The 25,607-nt window shown below is 42.0% G+C and overlaps 1 protein-coding gene across 6 annotated transcripts in view; it reads left to right on the plus strand.

Moving 5' to 3' along the window:
* The first annotated feature begins 17,325 nt into the window (after window positions 1–17,325).
* TMEM131L (transmembrane 131 like) overlaps window positions 17,326–25,607 on the plus strand; it is a 155,998-nt gene continuing 147,716 nt past the window's right edge. For 5 of the 6 annotated variants that reach the window (XM_063108142.1, XM_063108141.1, XM_063108146.1 and 2 more), the window contains exons 1-3: window positions 17,326–17,486; window positions 18,159–18,229; window positions 25,535–25,578. In XM_063108142.1, coding sequence (XP_062964212.1) covers window positions 17,363–17,486; window positions 18,159–18,229; window positions 25,535–25,578 — 239 coding nt within the window. In that variant the 5' untranslated portion in view covers window positions 17,326–17,362. Of the gene's footprint in view, window positions 17,487–18,158; window positions 18,230–18,518; window positions 18,633–25,534; window positions 25,579–25,607 lie in introns of those variants that run through there. The other variant, XM_063108147.1, reaches the window with a different exon arrangement.

The following is a 25,607-nucleotide window of genomic DNA, read 5'->3' on the forward strand; positions in this document are numbered from 1 at the left end:
TTATTCTAGATTTACACGAGGACTCTAGGAAGTAACTTTAATGCTGCTTGTCCTGGCGCTCACTGCCATTTATATTGAAACCAATGGAGGAACACAGGTAGGTTCTGAGCTCAGTATTCCCGAGCAGCACCATCTGGCTCTGAAACATGATGTATCAAGTACTTAAGATGTACCAGGTGCTGGGGGTACAAAGATGAGTAACATCAAAAAAGGATGATCAAGTCTACTTGAGGGAAACACAGAAGAAGGGGTGACCAGCTCTGCCTGGGAGAATATACACAAGTGAATAACCAAGACTACCTTGGGGGAACATAGGCAAGAAGGTTATCTACTCCACGGGAGAGAGCTGTGGAAGCCTTCACCAAGTGAGAAGGACTGAGCCTCATAGCACTTACACCTTTTATAATTATAAAATGTATTTATAAATCTGGCTTTACCACTCTGCTGCTCTTTGAGGGTAGGGATTGCCTGTTACATAGTTTAGGGTAGCTTAATGTCCTACTTGGCATAGAGTAATTATTGCTATAATTATTTTTGAAAGAATAAGCTGACATCTTTTGTCTTGAAAGATGAGTAGAAATGTATAGGAAAGAAATAAATAAGGTACTACGTGTGGAGAGAGGACAGTATAGCAAAACCCTGGAGTTGGGAAATTCAGTGGGGTTTTCAGGGAACACCATTCATTCCTGGAGTTTGGGGTGACTGGGAAAAAGGGATTGAAATAAAGGAATGCTAGAGTATTGCCGAGAATCAGTGTGGACGTGAAGGCTCTGCTAAGAATTTGAATTTCATTCTGTAGGCAACAGGAACCTATTCAAAGTTTTAAGGGAGGGAAGTAATGAGAACAAATGTGTGTTTTAGAGGGATCCCTGGCAGCAGCATTGGGACAGACCAGAGTAAAAGGAGGTTAGGGGCAACAATCATCAGTCCTTTCGTGAGTAGGGAGTAGAGGGATAGATATTTAAGAGAAAATTCAGAGTAGCACTGCTAGGATTAACAGAATGGAAGGAGTTGAAGATGACAAAAAGTTTCTAGTTTGGATTTGAGGGTTGTGCAAGAAACCAAGTTAGGAAATACAAGAAGAGAAGCAGGTAGGGGGAAAGAGAGATTAATAATTCCATGTTGAATATTTTGACTTTGAGGAGCCTACACATTTCTAGGGGAGCCATTATGTACACAATGGGTAATATGAAACCCAGAAGGGAAGTCCAGACCAGAGAGAGAGCTTGAGGTGTAGTAGTTGGAGCCATTTGATTCTCCAAGAAACCTAGAGAGATCTCATGTAGAAAGAAGAAAAACCCTTGAGGCCCAGTGGAAATTGAGATTTCCTCCCATCTTTTTAAAAGTTCAATGTGTTCCTCTCTTTTATAAAAATTACCTTAAAACCAACAACCGGCCCTGGTAAGTAGAAATGACACACTGGAGGAGGTGAGCTAGCACTTTCAGATTTGGGAGTGCTTCTCTGGGGGTTGACAGCTGTGGCGTTTCAGGTCATGCAAGCACTTTCGTGGAGTCAGCTCTTCCAGGAGTTTATCAACAGCTCTTGAAACATCTGCACACGAATCCCCAGGTGCAGGAGCGAGCCCAACACAGAGGGAAAAGCTTGAGTCAGAGCATCAAAGCAATGAGCTTCAAAATTTCTTTCCTTGTTACCTGTCTTGAAATGTCTGAAGATTTTGTGATGGCGAGCAGTCTAAGCAGTTTCTGACCAAAGGCTGGGAACCGTGGGCACAGTGATAGAGGTAGGGCTTGAAGGCACAGTGCAGCCTGGAACGTGACAGAGGTAAAGTCCATGGTAATTCAGGTAGGGATAACTATTTTTGAATGAAGTCTTGGTGAAGAAGATGAGTAAAAGAATTAGAAGTTAAAGAATGTAAGAACTTATGGAGAAATAGTATTTGAAGGATCAAACTCAACAGTGTTCTCATGAATAATATAATTTGATTAAAATAAATCATTATAGAAAGTACATTAAAGTGCAGGTGTTTTGCTGGGGATGAGGTTAGGGTAGGCTTCCAGGGGCATGTGGAATTTGAACTAATCCTTTAGGGATGGGCAAGATTCAAATGGGCAGGGAGAGAAGGGGAGGTGGATTACTACAGCAGAGAGAATGGGGTGAGCACAGAAGGACAAGCTTGTGTACAGGTCAGAATGACAATTGGAATGACACAGTGGACATTTTAGCAAATGTATCATTTTCTAAAACAAGGAAAAGTACAGATTTGTGGGTGAGTTGGATATTTCATTTTATTACCATCTCAGTTGATGGCAACTCCACTCTTCTAGTTGCTCAGGCCAAAAACCTCAGGGTCATTCTTGGCTCCCTTTTTCCCCTCTTCGCACCCCACATCCAATCTCTGTTGGGAAATCTTGTTGACTACTTTTAAAACATATCTAGGATCTGACTACCTCTCAGCCCCTACACTGCTCACTACTGGTCCAAGTCGCTATAATTTCCACCCTACATTAGTCTCCAAACTGGTCTCCCTGTTTCATCCTCGCCCTTATACATCTACTTAAGCCAATGGGATCCTGGCGAAATGTATGTCAGATCACATCACTGCTTAAAACCTTTCTGTGACTCCCCATCTTCTTGTAGAGTAAAAGTCAAAGTAGCCACAATGGCCTCCGAGGTGCTGACCCCCACTCCATCCACCTTTTCTGATCTCATCTCCTGTACTCTCCCCTCACACTACTGCAGCCACACTGGACCCTCACAGGCACACTCCTGCCACAGAACCTTGGCTGGGCTCCACCTGGAATATTCTTCCCCCAGATAGCTACATGGTTAACTCCTGCTCAAATGTCATCTCTTTAATGACATCTACCTTGGCCTCTTTATTTAAAATTGTGTCTGTTCCCGTATGCCACTTACACTACTATCAACCACCACCATCCATCAAAGTTACATAGGAGAAATTTCTCCAGCTCTTCTACAAATGGTTGCTTAAATACTCTCACCTCATATCCAGCTAGAGCAGACCTCCTTCCTTCCAGAGAGTTCCAGTGTTCTGGCTTGGGACTCAGTCTTGAGTCCAGTTGCTTATAGTTAGTGACTTTAACAGCAAAATGCTGACCACAATATCTGCTGCAATAGAATAAATAGAAATAGAGAACATTTCTCAGGAGGGATTTTTAATATAAACACTTATGTCTTGATATTTAAGAAGAATCCACTTTTACTCTTATGCAGTTTTAAAACCATTGTTCATAATGTGACTTTTCAGGAAATGAAAACACCTGTATATTTACATAGACTTGAATTACTTTTTCGTATTATAATCTTATGTGTTGCCTCTCCCTAATAGACATAATTAACACCTTTTAAAAATTATATAAGGATAGAGTTCTTTTACTTTGATAATATACACTCCCACTTCAAACATTATCATTTTCGTTTTAAATTAGCAAGATGAAAGAAAATTAACGTAGAAACGTGCCTTAAAGTCTTTCAACTTCTCCATTTGGCTATTAAAGACCTAGAGACCTGGAGAGCTTCAGTGGCTTGCTGAAGTCACGCAGCTGGTTGACATGAGCTGATCCTGGAAGCCAGGCCTCGTGGAGACTGGTGGAGTAAGGTCTCTATTATCCCTGACCACCTTCAAAATAGTTTGGGGTAATTGCACACATAGCCAGACTATTTATTTATTACCTAACACTAGCTAATAAATTTGGGGGAAACCAAGCCAAGCCATCTTTATACTAGCACTCTGCCATATGTAGTGAGATTGAATTTGAAAATACACAGAACCCTTTCTATAAAGTTTGAGTACTTGTTCTGGCAATTCACCCTCTGGCATTAGCCAATTTATCACAAAGTATTAAATTCCTCCCTGTTCCTGTGTTTGCATATGTGGCTATTTCTTAGGATCTAATGAGGAAGAATCGGATGAAAAGGAATGGACTTTGTATTCAGGAAAATGGCTAAGAGTAGATTTTGTGTTCTCACTGCAAAAAATAAGTATGTGAGGTCACGCATATGTTAATTAGCTCAATTTAGCCATTCCACAATGTATACATGTTTCAAAACATGTTCTACACAATAAATATAAATATAATTTTTATTTGTCAATTTAAAAATTTTTTTAAAGGAATGGCTAAATATTCACCACGTGAAGAAACCATGGAGACCTTGTCTGCTGAAATTATTGGTATGGAATAATGTCACTGTGGTCACCAAGTTAGGGCTCCTCAGACACTGTGGGGCTGAGGACTTCTGAGGAGATTCAGTCAACCTCCTGCTTATCTACACGATGTTCCCATTGCCAGGTTGCTACTTAGTCTCTCTTCTCTCCTCTTTCATTTCCAGTCCTCAGTAATCACAAAAACGAAGACAAGTTTTATCTGTGTTTGTTTGCTAATCTATACACTTTTTTCAGATAAGAAACACATTGGCTGTAAACTCAGGTCATCAATATGGGTTAGCACAGAACTGAAAATACATGATTATTCCTTATCTGTCATCTATGCTAGAGGTTCATTTTTAGAGTAATTGCAGAGATTTTGCAACTGTTTATATAGCATTTGAAATCCTAGACTTCTACTCCCATGAGACTTTCACAGTCAGACTGTTTATGTCTCTATCAGTTGAATGAGTCACTTTATTATCTTAAATGTGAGCTCCCCTCCATCTTGCCCTGTTTCCTGATAACCAGCTTTCACCAAGAGATTGGAAGAGACATTAACAATTGAGGAGACTGGAGATCTTCAACATAGTCTATTGTCTCAAAGGTACAGATATTTTGTAGGCCATTGTATGTTTGCAGAAAAAAACATATTCTAAGAATCAAAAATGTTAGCAAACTTATTCATACTTCCACCAAATTAAAGGGGGAAACATGGCACAATTTTATTTTACAATTCACCATCCCAGAGCCTTGGGTATTTGGAATGCAGACTGTGCCCTGTTGGCAGGGATTTGGAATCAATTTACAGGGTGTGATATGATAACACATGTTCTGGATCAGTGGCAGGGGAATGTTTGGAGCTGTAATTCTGTCTCCCCATTAGCAGGAAGCCTTGCTAAACTCACAGCTGGAGATGTGCCTAAAAAGAACTAGGCTCTTTGTGTGTTTGTGTGTGAGTGTGTTTATAAAGGCAACACAAAACCCAGCCTTAGGGATAAATACTAAATTAGGGCCATCAAAATGAAATGGTACTTTCATCACATGGATAAACTGGTACCTAGCTGAGAGCACTACTTTTCTCAGCTAGAAGTGTTGCTATATACCTTCATACATCTGTGCCTAATATTACAGATGATGTTTAACAATATTCGAGAAAGAAAACAACCTCAGACCCGGTGGTGGCAGGAAAAATCAAATAGAAAGTGTTCGTTTTAATAAGGCATGAAGGGATATATACAAGTTTCAAACAACATGAGTTGAAACCTGATCTCCCTGAGGCATGAGGTAAAAGCTGACTCTTGGCTCTGGTGAGCCAAACATTAAGGAAACATGTAAGTGCATGTAAGTGCAAGCATGAAGCTAGCATAATTCAGCAGGCATCCCAAAGCCAGTTGCTAAGCTTAGGCAAGAAAGGTTGAATGTTATTTTGAAGAGATGTAAGATATTTGCACACTGAAATCAGCATCAGAATGATTTATATGATGCAGTCCTACTTTCATATTTCTCTCTCTCTCTTTTTTTTTGAGGCTGTCTGGTATGAGAATCTCAATCCTTTACCTTGGTGTTATAAAACCGTGCTCTAACCAACTGAGTAACCCGCTAGCCCCCAGATTTCTTAAAGTCTATAGTGTTCTGTGCCTTTCTAATGGCTTACCACATTTACCTTACTTATATATGGACACGACGCTTGTGATTATCCTAAATGAAGAATGAATGAATGAGTGTTCATGTGATTTAAAATATTCAGACTATAAAAGTTATTGAATCAGTCATGGTTAATTTGGTGTTTTTAGGCTACTTCACTAATTCACAACACGATGGATTTAATTATGGCTGGCTTATAGATCAGCAAAAATTTACTCAAAAGGGTCAAACTGGTTAAATGATCAAGATAAAATCATAGCTTCCTGTAGAAAAAAGATTATGATTTTACCATCACTTGTTCAAAATTAGAACTATAAGAATTTGTAAAATCATCTATTGATTTAGTATTATAGCTAAAGAACACCCTGGCTAACTGCAAGTCTTTATGTAGAGTGAAGCCCCAGCCTTTAGGGCAAGCATTTATAAGGCACTTCTCAGTTGGCAAAGTGCTTCTACACATATTATTTCATCTAATCCTCTGGACCTCTTACTTTTTTATTCTAAGATACAATCTGTGCTTCTTTTTCAAAGTGGTCAGAAGTATTTGGTCTTAAAATTTGAGCCACATTTTTCCAGAGCCCCGTCCTCATTACATAAACTTCTTCTGGCAACTAGCAAGACGTTCTTGGTCATTTCCCGTTCAGAGCCCCGCTCCTTTCCAGGCGGTGACTTGTATTCCAGTGTCCTGCTTCACAGATGATTTTGGTGATCTGCTCATTGGGAAAGCAGAGAACACTCCAGTCATTGATCTCTCTTCCCATTCATGTCCCAATGCCAACCCCTCACCCACCTTCTCTTCAATAACCCAATCTAGTCTTCCAGTTTGTATCTTACTACATACACACGTTTTTCTCTCTTTCAATATAAAATTTAAGATTGTTTGATAGAAAAATGCTTAAACTAATTAATTGCTTATGACAATGGCCTCCCAAGTTTTTTTGGCTTTTGGCTTATGTTTCAATCAACACACCTTGTCCGTGTTGACCCTGGCACTCACAGCCCTTCCAAGCGGAGCTATGTCTACCTTCCTCCTTCCTGAATGCCACATTCTGCCCAAATGGAAACACTCTCCTCTACTCTTTCCCAAGTTTATTGCCTAGAAGTCCCTTCTGCTCCAACCTCATGTGTGCATACAACATTCCCTTCTACGTTTTCCTCCTTATGTTATTTTAAAACCCCTTATTATAATATATTTGTATTGAGTAGTATTTCACTGAAGCTATCCTCATATTCTTTGCCATTTCCTTGTTAGTGGATTTATTTGGGGTGTTTCCAGTTTGGAGCTATTACAAATAACATTGCCATAAATATCCTGTAAAATATCTTTCATTTAAAATTATTTTCTCAAAATAAATTTCAAGAATATTACTGTGTCAAAAGGCATAGATTCCTATGGCTCTTATTCCGTATTCAAGAATCAGCACCAACCCATCCTATCCTTGGCACTGTAAAAGTGGGCTATTTTGAATCCTTGCCAATACTGGGTTTTGTAATGATTTACTTTTTTTGTTGTTGTTAATTTAATCATTACAAAATGATACTGCGGTTGTCTTAATTTACACTTCTCCGTGAGGCTGACCTATCAATATAACATTTGAGAACTGAGGTCATCTTCAACATATAGCAAAAATAATTTCCACAGAGGGTGGGAATTTCCTTCAAATCTATTGGGCAGATTCAGAACTGGCCTACACATGGGGGTAGAAAACCCTGGATTGCCATTTAATGACATCGCTGCCACCTCTCTGGTCTAGATACTTATTTCCTCACACACAGATGATTGCCAGAGTCTTTCAACCAATTCACCAGCCTTCAGGCTTCAACTGTCCAAGTCATCTACCACCCACCTTCCAGTTTGATGTGCTCACAGACGAAACAGGGACCTAGGGAGGGGGACGAGGACACATAGCCAGCTAGGACTGGAATCTAAATCCCTGGAGTCCTAGACCAGTGTTCTTTCTCCTACATCTTGCACTTCTCACTAGTTTCTGGGGATTTAGATGTCTGCGAAGAGCTGCTGGGTGATGCTGGAGCCTTTCTCTCCAGTCCGCTGGCAGCAATAGCGGCAGCCACTGTGCAAGGGTCATGCACCCGCTGTTTGTGATTCTGCCCCTTTGCTCCCAGAGAGTCCTCACGCCACTGGTAGCTGCGCTTCAGTTTGGAATGCTTCCTGCTGCTACCTCCGAGCTATTGTTGGCAGTCGACTTGCCTCAGGTTGCGCTCCACATGTCCTGTTAGCCTTCTGCATGGTTTCTCTTCCTGAGCTGACAGGTTCTGCTCTCTGTGTGTCTGCCATGGCCAGCCTGGGTACAAGGATCATGAGTCACATGGAACTAATTTTCCGTGCTGTTGTGGCCCTCCTGACCATGTTCTGCAGTTTCTTTCCTGAGGGAGATGTATAGGGACGTCTACGTTTAGAGGGATGCAGAGTCAGATGTCATATTCTGTACACTGTGAGAGTGTCCTTTTCAATAATCCAGCAGGCATTCCTCCTAAATCATTTAGGGTGTATGTTTGTTCTCTTCTTCAGACACACACACATTCTGAATTTAGCCAGTTGCAGCAAAACATCATGGTGACTAGCACAGAAGCCCACACTCTGGAGCCAGACTGCCTGGGTTTGAGTCCTGGTTCCACCACTTAGCTCTGTGATCTCGGGAAGTTACTTAACCTCTGCCTATGTAAGTGTTTGCTCCTATTATTGTTAGTCCTTGAAAAGCAAGGGAGATTACAGGAGGATGAACAGATCAGAGCTTACCCAAGATGTTCCATTTTCAATTGGTGATCAGTTTCATTTTGTAATTGGAGGAAAAGTGAGGAAGCCCTGCATTGTCTTGGGAGCCTACAATTTAAATGAGTCTAAATGGAAGAAATGAAATAGCATGTTCACAATATGGGGGCATTAGTTCCACATTGGCCTGGCATTAAAGTTGACTTGGTGGAAGCATTTTATGGGCACCTAAGCTCTTCTCCTGCAATGCCCATTCAAACTCTTAGGGTATGCCTTTTTCAAACTCTCACTTTGTTTTTCTTAATATAGTAAACATCAACAAAAACAATACATTACATAGCACTTACTATATACCAGGAACTCTTCTACAGGCTTACATATACTAACTCATTTTTCTGCCACAACCTATGAGGCAGTCGATTATTATTCCCATTTTACAGATAAGAAACTAAGGCACAGAGAAGTTATGTATATTGTCCAAGTCCCCACAGATAGGACACTAGATTCTGCCAACTGTAAAATTTGCCAAGTGGCCCTAGACTGGCAGTCCAAGTGCTGCAGATTTGATGTCCCTCCCTGCCTACCCCTCCTCCAATCCCCTCCCACCCCGCCCCAAAGCTCACTGAAGCTTAAATCCCCACCATAGGTGTTGAGGGTGGGAAATCCTATTATGGTAATTGAAAGGTGGGGCCTTGAAGAGGTGATTAGATTGTAGGACCATGCCAGAGTGAATGGATTAATAATGGTGATCAGGGACATGGTTCTGAGGCTTTAAAAGAAGCACATGAGAAGTTTGCTTTCTCTCTGCTCTGCCATTTTCTTCCATGTGAGACCACTTCATTGCTGTAAAGCCACCACCAAAAAAGACTCTCACCAGATGTGTTCCCTGGACTTTGGACTTCCCAGCCTCAGAAACTATAAGCGATAAATTTTGTTTTCTTATAAATCACCCAATTCAGATATTTCTGTTATAAGCAACAGAAATGGACTAATATAGCAAGTATACACCAAAGGAAAGAACAGATCCTCCTTTAACGTTCCTTCTTCATAGTATCTGGCTCCCTGCTGCTGACCTGGCAACTTTTTATTTGAACTTTAAGTGCCAAACTTAACATTACTGTAATTTGAAAGCACGTAGACTCAAGAAGCTGTGAAATGCTTTACTCAGTGGATTTTGAAGCATTAAGAGATGATGAATAAAATTGTTCAGGATTCCTGCTTTCAAGCTATCCGGTCAGGACAGAAAAATCACTGAATGTTAGATATGGAAAGGACCTTAGAAGTCATATCATTTTATGGCTTTACTATGTGAGGGAAGAAATAAGGCACATGGAAGAGAAGTGCCTTGTTCAAGGTCATGAAGCATATTTTCAAAAATTGCAGTTAGATTGTTCAGATGAGTAAGTCAGATAAATATTATTGAACTACTACTAGTAGGATCCTATCTAGTTATGGAAATTGATCTATGGTATTAGATTGGGGAGCTCCTACAACAACATTGGCTCATATGACTTAATTCGTGTATCAAGGTTACTTTACCTAGATAGAAATTTCCTGTTTCCACTACTGAGCATAACATTGTCTCTGGAACCATGAAACATTCAATAAACAGAAGTTGGTAAAAAATTGTTTTACACTCTTGAAAACAATTTGTTAGTTTTTGTGGTGCCATGATGGCTTTTATTTAGTGTTTACAATAGCATACATTTCAAATGATCACTATTACAATAGTGATAAACATGAACCTCCCATTCACTCAAAGGTATAAAGGCTGTATTGTCCTGGTGGCCAAGAGCATGTATTTCAGAGCTAGACTGCCTGGGTTTGAATTCCAGCTTTGCACTGGTTCATGATCTTGGGTAGTTATACCTTACCTATCTGTGTGCTTATGGTCTGAATGTGTGTGTCCCCCCAAAATTTATGTCAAAATCTAATCCCCAGGTGATGGTGTTAGGAGGTGGGGTCTTTGGGAGGTGATTCAGTCATGAGGGTGGAGCCCTCAAGAATGGTGTTAGTGCCCTTAGGAAGGAGGATTCAGAGAGCTGCCTTGTCTTTTCTACCTTGTGAGGACACAGCAAATATGTGTCATCATGAACCAGGAAGTGGGCTGTCACCAGATAATGAGTCTGCCTTAATCTTGGATTTCTCAGCCTCCAGAATTGAGAGAAATAAATTCTGTCATTTAAAAACCACCCAACCTGTGGTATTTTGTTATAGCAGCCCAAACAGACTATGATACTGTGTCTCAATTTCCCCATCTGTAAAAGACAGATAATAGTATCCACATCTCATGGGGTTGTTGGAAGGACAAAATGACTTAATACATGCAAAGCACTTACGACCGGGCTTGGTATATCATAGACACGATATGAGGGTTTCTATAATTATTTCAATAAGCAGCAGCTGAATTACAAAGAAATAATTTAAATGGTGAGGGAGCTGAAAAAGTACTCAGTTCTACTTCCCAGACTTGGGCTGGGCCTTGTTTTATAGCTTAAGTGGGACCTTTAAAAACGGTTTTTCCAAGATCACCTACCAAGAAATTGACTCATTCTACAGAACTGCAATTCTTGCCAGTATTCTGATCTACTTCTATATCCTTCCCAACAACAAGGAGAAAAAAATAAAGAAAACAAGGAGAAGAAAAATAACTTCTGCTCCCTGGTCTGTGTTTTGAATCCCCAAGTAGAAGATTTCAACAATGAGTGCAAACCATTCAATAAGTTAATGCAGTCACTTCCTTAGGGCTTTACACAGATAACTTTCCCAATACACTATAAGCTAGTATGTACAAAAATCCATTGAGGGACAAGATCTGTATGTTGAAAAGTGTGGAGACTCAAAAGAAAAATGGTAGATTTTACTGGATTTTATATTGCCCTTAATTTATCACCTGGAGAGTATATAGGTGGCATATATTTTGTAGTTATGTGTAGCAATTATAATTTATTCTTAATGACTTTAGCTGGGCCTTCATAGATTTTCCTAACCTTCCTACAAGCATCCTAAAACAAATAGAATTAAAACATTAAAAAAAAAAAATAGAAGTTTCCAAATGTGTTCTTGCTTCTTTGTCTTTAGAGACAGTATGGTGTAATGGAGTTAGAGGTCAAATTTAACTCTGGGTTAGCTACCTACCCCTCCATCTTAGTTTCTAACATGTAAAATAAGGATAATAATACTAATCCCATCAAGTTTTTGTGAGGTTTACATAAGACATGCATGTAAAGTGAATGTCCAATGACTGTTAGTTCTCCCTTCTTCCTAGACATAAAAAATAATATTTTGATTAGAAAGAGGCACCCCCTCTGGGAGGACACAGCATCACGGGCACATGGTTTGGTAATCAGTCAGTGCTTTTGTGGAATCAGAAGGCTCCTCTTGCTCCAGGCAACCTCAAGCCAGGACCCGTTTGGTGAATCAGAGAGCTGGGTTTCAGCCCCTCCTCCTTGGGCACTCCATGAACAACCAAAGATGGTGGTCCTGTGTAAATGATGAGAAGGAGCCAGATGTGTGACAATCAGGACAAAGATTTCCAGGTGGAGAAAACAGCAAGTGCAAAGGCCCCTGGTAGGTGAGATCGGAAAGGTGGGCAGGGGCCAGATCTCACAGTTCCTTGTAGGGTCTGGATAGGAGTTTGGATTTTAATCTAATTGTACAGGAAACCATGGGAGGGTTTTATACATAATCTGAATTCTATTTTTAAACGATCATTTTGGATATTGTACAATTAAGATGTAAGGGGTGAGAGTGGAAGCAGAGAAATAAGTAGAAGGCAATTGCAGGTGTCTATGTGAGGGATGAGGTGCTTAGATCAGGATAGTGGTCAAGAAGCAAAGGATAGGTATGGGAAATGTTCTGGAGGTGGGCTTCATAGGACTTATGGATATTTAGAGGGTGTAAAGGAAAGAGGAATTAAATATGACTCCTTCGCTTTTGGCTTGAACAACTATGTAGATGGTGGTACCATTGACTTGAAGTTAGGAAACAGATTTGGATAGGTGGAATCAAGAGTTTTGGACATGTTAGGTTTGAGATACTTATTTAGACATTCTGGTGGAGATGGCAAGTGGGCAGTTGGATATATGAGTGTAGAACTTCAGGCCAGGGCTAAAGTTATAATTTGGGACTCATCAATTTATAGATAATATATAAGGACACAAGGCTGGATGAGTTCATCCAAAGAGAGGAATTATAGTGTCCAGGACTGAGCCATGAGGTACTTTTACTTTTAGAAGCTGGGCCTAGGAGGAAGAGCTGACAAAGCAGACTGAGGAGGCAGGGGAAAATGATCACAGATGGTACCCAGAGCTGTATGTGGCACATGCCAGCAGTGCCATTCACATGAACTTAAGGTGAGGCCCTGGTGGTGGCAGATTGTCCTTTGGAGAATAAACTAGTTTACTTAGTGATAAGTACTGTTTCTCTGCAAATATCTAGTCTAATTTATTTTTGTTACTTTGACTTATTTTGCTAATATAATTGATATAAAATGATGCATAATAGTTTTTATATGCATTTGTAAAATAAACTAAGTACTAATTTTCTATTTGTCTCTTGTTATATGAACATTCTTTTGATATCTTTGAGACTGTTTATTGTTTGGGGGTTTTTTTTGGCAGCTGGCCGGTATGGGGATCTGAACCCTTGACCTTGCTATTATCACCATTGTGTTCTAACCAAGTGAGCTAACTGGCCAGCCTTGAGACCAGTAATTGTTAATGATCATTGTTTACTTTCGTTTTTATTTTGGTTGACTTTTTTCTTTCTCTCACTTGGGATTGTTTTGGGCTACAAGTAACAGAAAATTTGGCCATGGTAAGAAGGTGTTACTTAAAAAACATACTAAGAAGTTATTTATAAAACAGCAAGAAGGGGTTGCTGACAAAACAGGAGTTCTAAAGGTAGAGTCTGCAATTCCATAATTCCACCAAGGATCCAGACTTTTTCTGCCTTTCTTATTTACCATCCCCAGCATGTAGCTTTCTTCATCAGGCTTGCTTGATGGCTGCCAAACCTCTGGCCATCACATCTGTGTTCCAGCAGGAGAAAGGACACAGAGCAAAAGACCTGTGCTAGCTGAGTCTACTCTTTTTCATCAGGGAAACAATAGCTTTCCTTGAAGCCAGTCCAGTAGACGTCTGCTTATATGTCATTAACCAGAACTAGGCCAAATAGCCATGCCTAGGTGCAAAGGAGGCTGGGAAGGTGAACGTTTCTTTTCATTTATATATCATTCATTTAATCATATTTAAACATTGAGCAGGACCACACCCAAGGCATCCTATATAAACCATATTCTAGCCTCCTTTCAAAAATGTTCTTGTCTTTAATTTTTTTAAAAAGTTATTTCTTTAATTTAAAATTTTAATCGATTTATTTTTAATTTATACAGTAAAATTTACTTTTTATTGTAAAAGGTGGGCATTTTTAATTGTGAATACTGCCACTCCCCCCAAATTGCTTCATAGTTCCATAATGGAAAAGGACAATTACTTAACACAGAAGAGTAGTTTGAGAAAGGACAGAATCCTTATCCAGTGCCACCTAATAGAGGCTTCATGCGATGAGATGGAATAAAGTTATAGTAAGAAAGGTGGCTCCGTAGCGCAATGGATAGCGCATTGGACTTCTAAAGTTATAGTAAGAATAGTCCTCTTGAGCCTGGAGAAGCTTGCATCACAAATACATGACCATAATCACTGGGTTTCTGCCCTGTTCAAGAACCACCTCCTCTGGGCATTTCCTCCTAGGCAATGATGAGGCTTGGATCCCTGCAATGATGGTGGGAGTGGTTTAATGAAACACTTGGTTTTGTTGTCTTCGTTGGGGTGAGGCCCAAAATGGATGAGTAGATGGGTCAGCAAACAGCTGTTAAATGTACATTTTCATTAATTATTCCCATTTCCAGCATGTTTGAGTAATAAATGATAGGATAATAAATGATAATAGGTAATTCCAGTAATTGAGTATCAATGTCAAATTTACCATATTAATGAAAAGTTTGGCATGCCCCTACATGAATAAATGATAATAGCATTTCAAGCATTTATTGAGCAACATAATACTGGATTTTTACTATAAGTTATCTCATTTAATCTTTACAACCACCTTGTGACCTGCTGTGTTGAATCATCTCTGGATCAGAAATAGGTGAATGGGGCTGGACACTTCATTGTCAATTTTATGTAGGCTGTATTGAGGTGTAACTCACATTTATATACTTGCTTAGTTTTCATCTATATTTATTTAAAAAAAGAGCAAGAATAAAGTAAGTAAAAAACTTGGGCAACACCTTGCATATTTAAAAACAAGTATAGGTTGAACCACTTATAGGTGTGTTTTAAAAAAAAACATTTAAGCTTACACAGATGCAAATTTAAATTGATATACTCTACTAAAATATCACCTTAGTGGCTATTCCATACTTTAATTTTGTGTATATAATTTTCATATTGGCTTAATTCATGTTTACATTCAACTTTTTTCAGTTAACATCATTTCATATATACTCTCCACAACTCTGCCACTAAAAGAAGCTCTTATAACTTGGATATTTTTCATGCTCTCTGGGCTTCAGTTTCTTTTTCTGTAAAATGAGGCAGTTGGGCTATTAAATGATTTCCAAAAATTTTCCAGCTTTCCAGCTCTAATATTATGTGCAATACCTATTATTGACAAGGGGAATACTAGAAACAGCACAAATGACGCAGGAGTCTTCTTTGAAGAACAAGTTTACTCCAAAACATGAACGCAGCTTAATGGGCCATAACTTTCCTGTTGTTCATGAGTCAGCATGAAAAATACCTCCAGAGAAGGCTAAGTAGGTCAGATTTATCTAAGAAGACAGCTGTGTAATCCTGTATCCCTCTCCAACTCCATGGCACTGCAGATACATGCTTCTGGCTTTTTGAACAACAGTCAAATAGCATTATCCACTTTGTAAAGTCTGCAAGATGGCAACTTGAAAAATCAAGCTGGCCTAAAAGCTTCAGTACGACAAATTACAGTAGCATTTCTATATGGTCCACAGCAATGTTACTCCTATCTTTTAAGTCATTTCCATCGATGCTGTGATACTGGTTAGTGTGGCAAAGACTTTATCAGTTAAAAAAGTCAAAATAAGCTAAAAACTAGTGAAAAAGTTTTGCATCATGACTTTTTATTATTCCTGATTAATAAAACCTGTCAGGCTGTCAATGTCTGCTTGCTTTCATTTCTAAATAGTATAGTCATAAGAGGACTTAAAATTACATATTGTAAATAAATAGACCCAGGAGAGAACTTTCACTTAGAAACAAACTTTGAAGGTGCAGTTACTGCCTAAGTGGGCTGTGCAAGTATTGTCGTCATTAGAGGACCCTTTAACGCAGAGGAGAACCTTCAGGGTCCAAGAGGCAAACCCAGAGAAGCAAAATGAAGAGAATAAAAAGGGACTAGAGATCCTTCATAAGGAAAGTGAGATGTTGGCAGAGAATACCGGAGGTGTTCACGTTGGATAATGCAAAATGACTTTATTTTCCCCACGTCGTCGATAGCTTGTATTTACGCTAACCTGAAATGTGAAGTCTGGCCAGATAATCAGGCTATTTAAGGTTGTTTAGAGTTATATACAGTGTGAGATCGGGATGATAGTAGTGTATTATGTCTTTAGGAGAGAGAGGATCCATAATTCATTTTGCCCTTCTTAGGCATCTGTCCTGCTCTGCGACCACCACGCTTCCACAGTCTAGACTGTAAGGCACCAGAAGCAATTAAATAGAGGATCAATGAACTCAGACAGGTGTCCCTCATCACTTCCCTTCTTTATACTCTACTGCTCACATTCTCTTGTTTTCATATAAGCTATCCTGGAAGCAGCAAATCAACTAAAAAACCTTCAGGCTGCCAATACTTCCAGGTTATACGAATCGATTCCTGAATAAGCCCTTGTTTGTGATGTCCTTGGCAAAGGCGTTGTATTAACTTAAAAGAGATCTCAGATCTTAGACTTTGGGGTTATAAGCATCAAGAAAGTGGGGCCAGAAGATGTATTTCCAAGTATTACTTATATTATACTATTAATGTTAGAAACAGGCAATTGACCACGTCCTGGACCCCGACCATATTTCAGAAGAGGCTGGCTGAATATTGCAATATGATTCTGAAAGGGAGTTATTTGCAGGGTCTTTGCGGCTATAAATCCCCTAGAAAGAGGCCTCCCCACCTGTCAAGACCTGGACCGTGTCCACGGAGGGTGCCGGGCGCACCACCGCCACGCGGCGCTGAGGTCAGCCTCTCGGGTCTTGGGAGAGCGCTTTTTATTCTAAATTACAGACTTTGCAGCCACCGGATATCCTCGCTGCATAACTGGCAGTAGCCATGTGGCTGCACTCGCGTTTCCTGACAACCGCTGCATTATTTCCACTAATATCCTGTCTACGGCCTCTCGCTGTGCGACTCCTCATTCCCACCTCTGCCGCCGCCCCCCACCCCCGTGGGCAACCTCCGGGCCGTAGCCCATGCGGCCCACCCGAAAGTTCAGGAAAACGCAGTTAGGAAAAGTGGGCTGGCAGTCCCTGCGCGGCGGAGCGGGCGCCGTGGGGCCGGCTGCGGCCATGTGCTCCGTGGCCGCCGCGTTCGCATTGTGCAGGTTCCCCGCACCCCGCCGCGTCCCGTCCCTCCCTATCTGCGGCGCACAAGCGCTCCGGGCGAGCGGCGCACCCCGGGCGGGAGCTGCGGCGGCGGCGGCGGCGGGGGCTGGGGCGGCGCGGGGCGGGGCGGCGCGGCGCGGGGGCGGGCCCCGGGGCGAGGCAGCCGGGGCGCCAGCGAGCGAGCGAGTGAGCGAGCTGCGAGCACCCGAGAGGAGAGCGAGCACAGCATGGCGGGGCTCCGACGCCCGCAGCCCGGCTGCTACTGCCGCACCGCCGCGGCCGTGAACCTCCTGCTGGGCGTCTTCCAGGTCCTGCTGCCCTGCTGCCGCCCGGGAGGGGCTCAGGGACAAGGTCAGCCCGGCGTCGCTCGGCTTGCTTTCCCCCGTCACCCCCGCCCCCCCCCCTTTCTTTTAGGGAACTGCCGAAATCTGTAAGAGGGCGAGGCGAGGAAAGGGAAAGGGTAGCAGGAGGAAGGAAAGCTGTTGCGATGCTCGGCTGATAACGTTTTCCGACCGCGGCGTCCCCCTCCGTGCCCCGTCCCTCGGTACGGGCGCAGAGCGGGGCAGTGGCGGGGCTCGGGGACCGCTAGCCGCGCGCTCCCCGGCGCCTTTGTGCGCGGGCCCCTGCGCCCCGGGCGCAGCCCCCGCTTTGTGTGGCGCGCGGGTGCCCCGCCGCGGCCCGGCTTCCTGCAGCTTTGTTCCCCCGCGCCTGGCCGCCAAGGGTCCACACCCCAGATGCGCGGGCTGCGGAGCCCGGAGCGCCCCGGGGGTGGCCTCACTCCGTCGTCCCCCCAGCGCGAGCACCCCGAGTCTGCACGCTCTTTCCTTTCGCTCGGAGGGGCCACCGGCTCACACTCCGTCCATTGTGTTTTATCCGGGGCTCGCCCTTCGGGGGGCCTCGGCTCTTAGAAAGACAAGGAGACTTGTTTTGGTGAAGCGGGTGGCACGAGGGGACGAGAGGGGAAACAGGAAGCGTTTCTTTCCCGTGCGTTAAAACGCGGTGTATTTTTTGGTGTTCGTGCAGCGATTGAGCCCTTGCCGAACGTGGTGGAGCTGTGGCAGGCAGAAGAAGGGGAACTCCTGCTGCCCACTCAGGTGAGGACGACCAGGTGACAGGGCGGGTGTGGGTGTGCGAGGGAGGCGAGGCCAGGGGGCCGCCCCCAGCAGCACAGGCGCTCTGGCCACTTTGCAAGGCAAATAAACGGTCTGGCCAAGCCTGAACACCTGGCAACGGTGGCCTCCCCGGCCCCCTCCCGCGCCATGTGACAGCGCGTGAGTCACGCCGGCCCCAAGTTCAGAAGGTGGGAGCCTAGGCCACTTCAGCAAGGCTGCGGCCGGCGACACCGTGCAGAGGGCGAGGGCGGGTTCCCAGGCCGGCGGGTGGTCCTGGGTGGGCGCGAGACATCGCCCTGGGCGTACACGGTTCTAAGTGAGCTGGTGCTGTGTGGTGGCAAGTGGTTGGAAGGTTGAGGACAACGGGAATATTGATTTCATGAATGTTAGTGAGTAGACTTGCCATTAGCGTTAAGTAGCTTTGGGATGAAGATGTGACTTTAAAGGATTGTAATCTTGGATTTTCTCCAAGTGCCCTTAATTCCTGTTAGAATACACCCACATAAGAACTTGAATTTCAGGTTTTTGGTTTTTTTCTCCCTCTATAAGATGATATAATGATTATATATGCAAAAATAATTACTAACATATTATTGGGAATCTGTAGCACCATGTAGTGTTTATTGCTGCAGTAGATACAGAGCTGCAAAGCTTTTGTGTTTAAGGTTTAACTTTTACAAGATAATTCCGATTGACTGCAAACGCGCACATTTAAATATAATGTTGACTTTTCCACCAGTGATAGTGATCCAAAATGCATTGGGGGGGGGATGTTGAATATTCAGGTTGTGTGCAGTAATGTTTAAGGTGGGCATTACTTCCCACATTGGTGGCAGCACTTAATTCTATGTTGTCCCTTGTGGCTGTTTAGAAAAACAGGATGTCTAGTTTATAACTTCGCTAGAGAGGCTGTGCAATTTTACATTTCAGTTTCTACCTTCTAGGTGAAGCATTTAGAGTGCTAGTTTTAAGATATTTAGAATATTCGTTTTGACCAGAGCTAATGAATAACATCTTCAAGGCCGAGAGGTGATTTTAGAGGAAATTTTCCTGGACCTTTCCTGAAGGCCAGCAGGCTGAATGAGACCAATCCTTTGAGAAAAGGCCCCAAAAAGATGGGAGCAAATACTCTTTCCTTCTCAAATGGATTTTTTTTCTGACCATGAATACAGAAATATAAAACGAACAACATAGAAATTGTTCATAATCCTATTGAGAGAACCACACTTAACATTTGATGTACTTACTTGAAAAATAGTTATATTTGTGTATATCAGAGTTAACAGTGGCACTAGTGACATTTGGGCCAGAGAATTCTTTTTTGGAGGTGGGGGTGGGGCTGTCCTGTTCACTGAAGGATGTTGAGCAGTTAGCATCCCTTGGCTTTACCCACTCACTGGTCCCTCTCTACACCCCTCAGCCCCCATTTTTGACAACTAAAAATATCTCCCTGGGGAGCAAAAACTAAAAATATCTCCCTGGGGAGCAAAAACTAAAAATATCTCCCTGGGGAGCAAAAACTAAAAATATCTCCCTGGGGAGCATAATTGTCCTGGTTGAGAAGGTGTGTGTGTGTGTGTGTCTGTCTCTCTCTCTCTCTCTCTTACTGGTTAGTGTTGGAAGCCAACTCAGACTAAAAGGAAAGTAAATTATACTCATTTGTTACAGCGTCAGTTGAAGATTTAGCCACTGTGCTCAGAGATGAAAATGTCAAGGCCTGTAATATGATTAATTATTTTATTTATAACCTCAGCAGTTATTTATAAAACTTTTTATTTCTGGTTTTGTTTATATGTACATGCAGTTTGTTTTGGTAAAGAATTTTAGAATTGAAAAGCTGTGGTTCTGGAATATTCACTGTAGAGGTGTTTATAGCTAAGCTATTTTAATCAAAGCTATAATGAAAGTGAAACTGCTATTAAAAATTTTTTTCTAAATACTTCATCTCTATATGTATACTTTTTAGAAACTATCTCACCCTTCATATACCTGAACAGGGCTGAGGGAGATATACACAAACATGCGTGCCGCACGCGCGCACACACACACGTGTGTATCTATCTCATAAGCTGCTGAGAGTTCTGAAGAAAGTTATTTTTAAGGATTTCTTTTCAAAGTGTTTTGAAATTTTTATCAGAAAAAGTTCCTTCATGTGGGTCACGTGGAATCTGTTGAAAAGAGTCTATAGGTCTTATTTAAATTTGAGAGTTTTCTGCTTAAGTAACTAGTGGGTTGGGTTCCTTCATTCAGAAAGTTTTAAAGATGGCTTCAGAACCTAAGATTTGTCAACAACAGGTGAAGTAGGAACATCAGGGGATGTGGCATTGAATAAACAGAATACTAGCATATCTGCCAACACTATTTATACTATTTTAAATTTTGGAAATGTTTCCTGGTGGTTGAGGTTTTTTTTTTTTTTCTTTTTCTGGATGGGTCTCTAAATGATCAAGGATTTGAATAACACATCATTAGTAAAAGTAAACCTAACAGTTGGCTTGTTATAAACTCCCAGACACTCTGGCCAGGCCTCCTGGGTTTTATTCCTGACTTTCTTCCTTTTTAGCTCTGTTAATTCATCTGAGGACCTCTTTGTCCTCAGTTTTCTCATCTGCAAAGTGGGGGAAATGATGGTGCTGAATTCAGAGGATTTTATGAGGCTTAAGTGCCTTGAACTTAGTGAGAACCCGATATGGCCTACCTGTTATTTTGGTGGTTTCTCAACTGACCCATAGACTTGGTCATTGGAAAGCATGAATAGCTTTCTTGCTTCAAAGGAGCTGAACCAGGGCAGATAACTCAGTTATATTACATGCTCTATGATTGTATAGATAAGTTTTATTATTTATATGTTTTTATTATATACTTTTATGTTGTAAAAATCATTTGGTGTAGGAAATAAAAATTGTTTATCTGCAGTGATAATGAGAGAAAGGAAGAAAAAAATGTGATTTTATTCTTAGATTTACAGAATTTTTCCTGTCCTGACTGTACTTCAGCATACTGAAGCCAAAGTGGTGATGGCATAGAAACCAAACAAGTGTTTTCATTAGCTCGTTGTCAGAAAATAACTGCATTTTTATTAGTGTGTTGTCAAGAAGTAATTGCGTTTGTACACCTTTTATTTTGCCTTCAAGGTCAGAAACTATCTGTGATTCCCTATGGTCCACACATAGGGCGATGTTCACTTGACCTCGTCTGGCCTTCAGGGCCTTCTACAGTCTGACCTTGTCTGCCACACCAGTCATTCTTCGGGGACTCTCACTCCAGCCTGACCCTTGGCTGAGCAGACTCAACATGTACCTGTTGAATGTGAGAATAGGGCTGGCCATTAGCTCAGTTGGTTAGAGCTCAGCCTTGTAACAGTGAGGTCAATGGTTTGGGTCCCCGTACCGGCCAGCTGCCAAAAAAAAGAATGAATGATGTTGCCCTGCTCTTTGTTCAGGGCTAGTCATTCCTGGTGTCTAACTTGCAGTGTCACTGTTGTCATTTCTCCCTTTGAATTTCTTGAGTGTCTGGAATATTTTTCTTTGTCTTATGTGTGCCTTGTTGCCCTAACTTGGTTCCCCTTAATAGGGTCTGGGCTGCTGAGGCTTGGTGGCTTACTATGGCCACAATGTTCTGCATACAGTAGGTATTCAGTAGTTAGCCCATGAGGTCTTCCTAGTGGAACAGAGGCAGTTGTCAGTGTTTTGTCCAGCTCTCCTATTTATAAGGTTAGCCAGTTCTGAAGATGGCACGTGAAATGCCTTGAGTGTTGATTGCCTATTATTTGAGAATCACATTTTTGTATCAGTTCTAGCATTAGGAAGGGCAATCTAGAATCTGTTCTCTTGATCCTTTTAGGCTTGTCTGAGAAGAGAAGTCTCCTGATGCCCCCTGGTTGGCAGGTTTGTGACACAGAAATTGGTGCTGAGCAGGAGCAGCTGTTCCCTGGGACAGAATCATGTGGGTTCTGGATTGGCCTGGGTAGGCTCAGCGCTCTACTGGCCTGGCTTGATCATTTAGAAAACACTGACCATGGGCCTGGCCCGGTTAGGCACCCCCAGGATAGTGATGAATAAGAAAGTCTGTGCCTTTAAAAATATCATGTCTCATTTACTTTCCCTCCTCTTAAGTTGGAGGGTGTAGATAACGGAAATTGGTAGAAACTGAAACAGGAAGTGGTGCACTGAGCATCTGAGTTCTTTTTATTATCTCAGGTACTGTGTTATGTAATAGCATCTTGCTCCAGTCAGTGAATCATTGACTAGTATTTGGAAATCTTTTTGTCATAGAGATTTATTTTTGGCTTAATCTACCTCTCCCATCAACAGTGGAAATAATAACTAACATGGGTTGAGTACTACCAGCATTGTTTAAGCACTTTATGACTATTAACTCATATTAATATGCTAAAACCTATAAAGTGTTATGACTTGATTTTACAGAGGCACAGAGCAGTTGAATAACTTGCCCAAGGTAATAAGAAAGTGGCAGTGGCGGGATTTGAACCCAGGAAGTGTTTAGCTCCAGAGGCCGAGCTTTTAGCCATCAAGTTATTGTATAAGTTTCAGTACAGCCTGACCAGAAAAGCAGTATTGTGGTGATAAAGTTCTTTGTCTGAGAGAAATAATTATGTGTTCTGTTTTGATTTAGAAAAAGTTACTCAATGAAATTTTCAAAAATAGTCATATCCCCTAGTATTTGAGAAACAGCTAGATTATACTCAGCTTTGCAGACATTTATTGAGCAAGCACTGTCCTAGGGGCTGGCATGTTACAATAAACAAAAAAAAACACCTGTCCTTGTGGAGCTTGCAGTCTAAATGGAGGCATATAGATAATAAACAAGACATAGAATAAATGGTAAGTTATTTAGTCTGCTCGAAGGGTATACATTTTATATGGTGGCAGGGTGGAGTGGCGATGGGAGTTGCAGTTTTAAGAGGTCAAAGTAGGCCACTCTGAGAACATGATATTTGAACCAACCCTTGAAAGGGGTGAGAACAGCCAGTGCAAGGGCCCTGAGGCATTGCCAAGAGGGGGTGGGGGATTACAGGATTTGGTCTCTGCCCTTTGAGAGCTTGGTGGTGTCAGGATAAGGCTGATAATACCCTGAGATAATATTCAGTTGCTGAAATGTAGGAACTGAGAGAAGAGGCACAGTGAGTAATGGAGGGGTCAGTTAAAGCTTAGAAGAGGAGATAGGCTTATGGCGGTCTGTATTAGCAAATGTATGGCTGGGACCTAGCCTAGTGCTCACAGGGTAGACAGTGTAGTTCAGTGTTTTCATGCTGACAATTTAAATTGGAGCCCAGAGCTCCTGCTGAATTGTAGAGGTAGGAGATAGGTTTGTCAAGGCCTATGTTGAACAATGCTGAGCAATATGTTAAAGAGCTTGAAGTATAAAAGTTCATGGAAAAATAGAATTGAAAGATATACGAGTCTTGCCATGAACTTTTTGAAGTACCCTCATATCTGACTAGCAGTAGGGAGCTGTTGTAGGTTCTTGAGGAGGGATTACATGATGAAATTGAATGCTGGATCCATACTCTGTGTGTGGGAAGTAACGATTGATGTTGAGGACGACTGGTCTTGTGGTGAGCCACAAGATGGGTTGGAGGCAGCAGTCCTGAGCAGAGTGAAAAGCCCTGCCTGTCGTGGTAATCGAGGCCTAGGTACTGGTGGTGTGGGCTAATTTGCTCGCAGAAAGGATGAGAAAAAAAGGACAGATCTGAACTGTATTTCTGATGAATGGGCAGATCTTTATGGTAGGAGAGCAGTGCAGGATGACCCTAAGGTTTGCCCAGGGGTCAAGGAGTGTGACAGTGTCCTCAACAGAAGGGGAAGCCAGTTATAACAGGCCACACGGCAGGGCCCCCTGACATTGATAGGTCTGATGTTGGTCCTAATTGTTTCTGGGGAGCTGAGTGTAAGACAAAGTTTATATATCCTGGAGGTGTTTGGAAATAGGGCTGGAGTTGTAAATTAAGTCATCCCACAAGTATTGCTGGTCACTGGGCTCAGTGCTGTGCTTGGCTCTTGTGAGTCTTGTCTCTTGTGGGAAGATAGGCATTTATCAAGTATCCCCAGGTTTGATGGAGTGAGAAGTTGGGGCTGGAGATAGGGATTTGGGCCTCATGGTGACAACCATGGGGTGACATTCTGAGGGACTTAGTGCAGAGTCTGGGCCCTGGAGGACTGGCAGTGAGGGGGAGGAGAGGGCAGTGAGGCAGATCTGCCAAGAGAAGGGAGGATGAGAGAAAAGCTGGAGGAACAGGAAGGGTCGGGCTCCCTAAACTAGCAGTGGCCCGCTTCAAGAAAGAATAACACGGCTAGAGCTTGTCTGTCTGGCACGTGCAGTATAGTGTTTAATTGGATCTGGCCTTTGTTTCTATTGCAAGTGACTACTGCTTCTGTTTCAAGCATTTTTTCTTTTCACCCTCATGTATGTTACACGTGGTCAGATTTTGGCATGGTAAGTCTGGCAGATGATTTTGGAAGAGGTTTTGAGTGTGATATTTATGCCATTTTAAAAATCATCAGCCTTTTCATGTTGATGTCAAAATATATCATGTATTTATTAAGGGCATTCTGAGCTAAACCAAATACATTTTCTGTATTTGGGAATTTTAATTATCATTAAACTCTATCTTGTGTGATTACATTTAAACATTAAAAAAGGCTCTTGAGGGCCGACCCTGTGGCGCACTCGGGAGAGTGCGGAGCTGGGAACACAGCAGCGCTCTTGCTGTGGGTTCGGATCCTATATAGGGATGGCTGGTGCGCTCACTGGCTGAGCGCGGTGCGGCCGGTCACAAAAAAAGACAAAAAAAAAAAAAAAAAAAAGGCTCTCGAGAGATTGAATGTCCTCATCACAAAGAAATGATTAAGTTTTGTAATGATTAATATGCCAATTACCTTTATCTGGTCATCACACATTGTATACATGTATTCAAATTAAACTCTGTACCCCACAAATATGTCTATTCAATTCGTTTCAATTACAAAAGGCTCTTGTAGAGAAGTGATATCTAACTAATTTCGAGATTATGTTTAGGTCATGGATTTAAATAGGTAGGATGCTTAACAGTGACTTTCTAAGAGACCCTTGGTAATTTATGGCTTTTTATTTGTGTAATTACTAGTGTCATTTTTTCTTTCAATAAATTTTTATTGAATATTTGTGCCAGTCACTATTTTAGACATTCATCACAAGTTCATCACCCCTGTGAGATCTGAAGAACTGTGTTTTTGGTGATTTCGTGTTCCTTTGAAACAACTGTTAAAGCATGTTCTTTTTCAATAGGGTGATTCCGAAGAGGAAATGGAGGAGCCATCACAAGAACAGAGGTAAGGAAAAAATGGCATGCTGAATTTCC

This window comes from Cynocephalus volans, chromosome 9 (genome assembly GCF_027409185.1).
Source record: "Cynocephalus volans isolate mCynVol1 chromosome 9, mCynVol1.pri, whole genome shotgun sequence".
NCBI classification, from domain to species: Eukaryota; Metazoa; Chordata; class Mammalia; order Dermoptera; family Cynocephalidae; genus Cynocephalus; species Cynocephalus volans.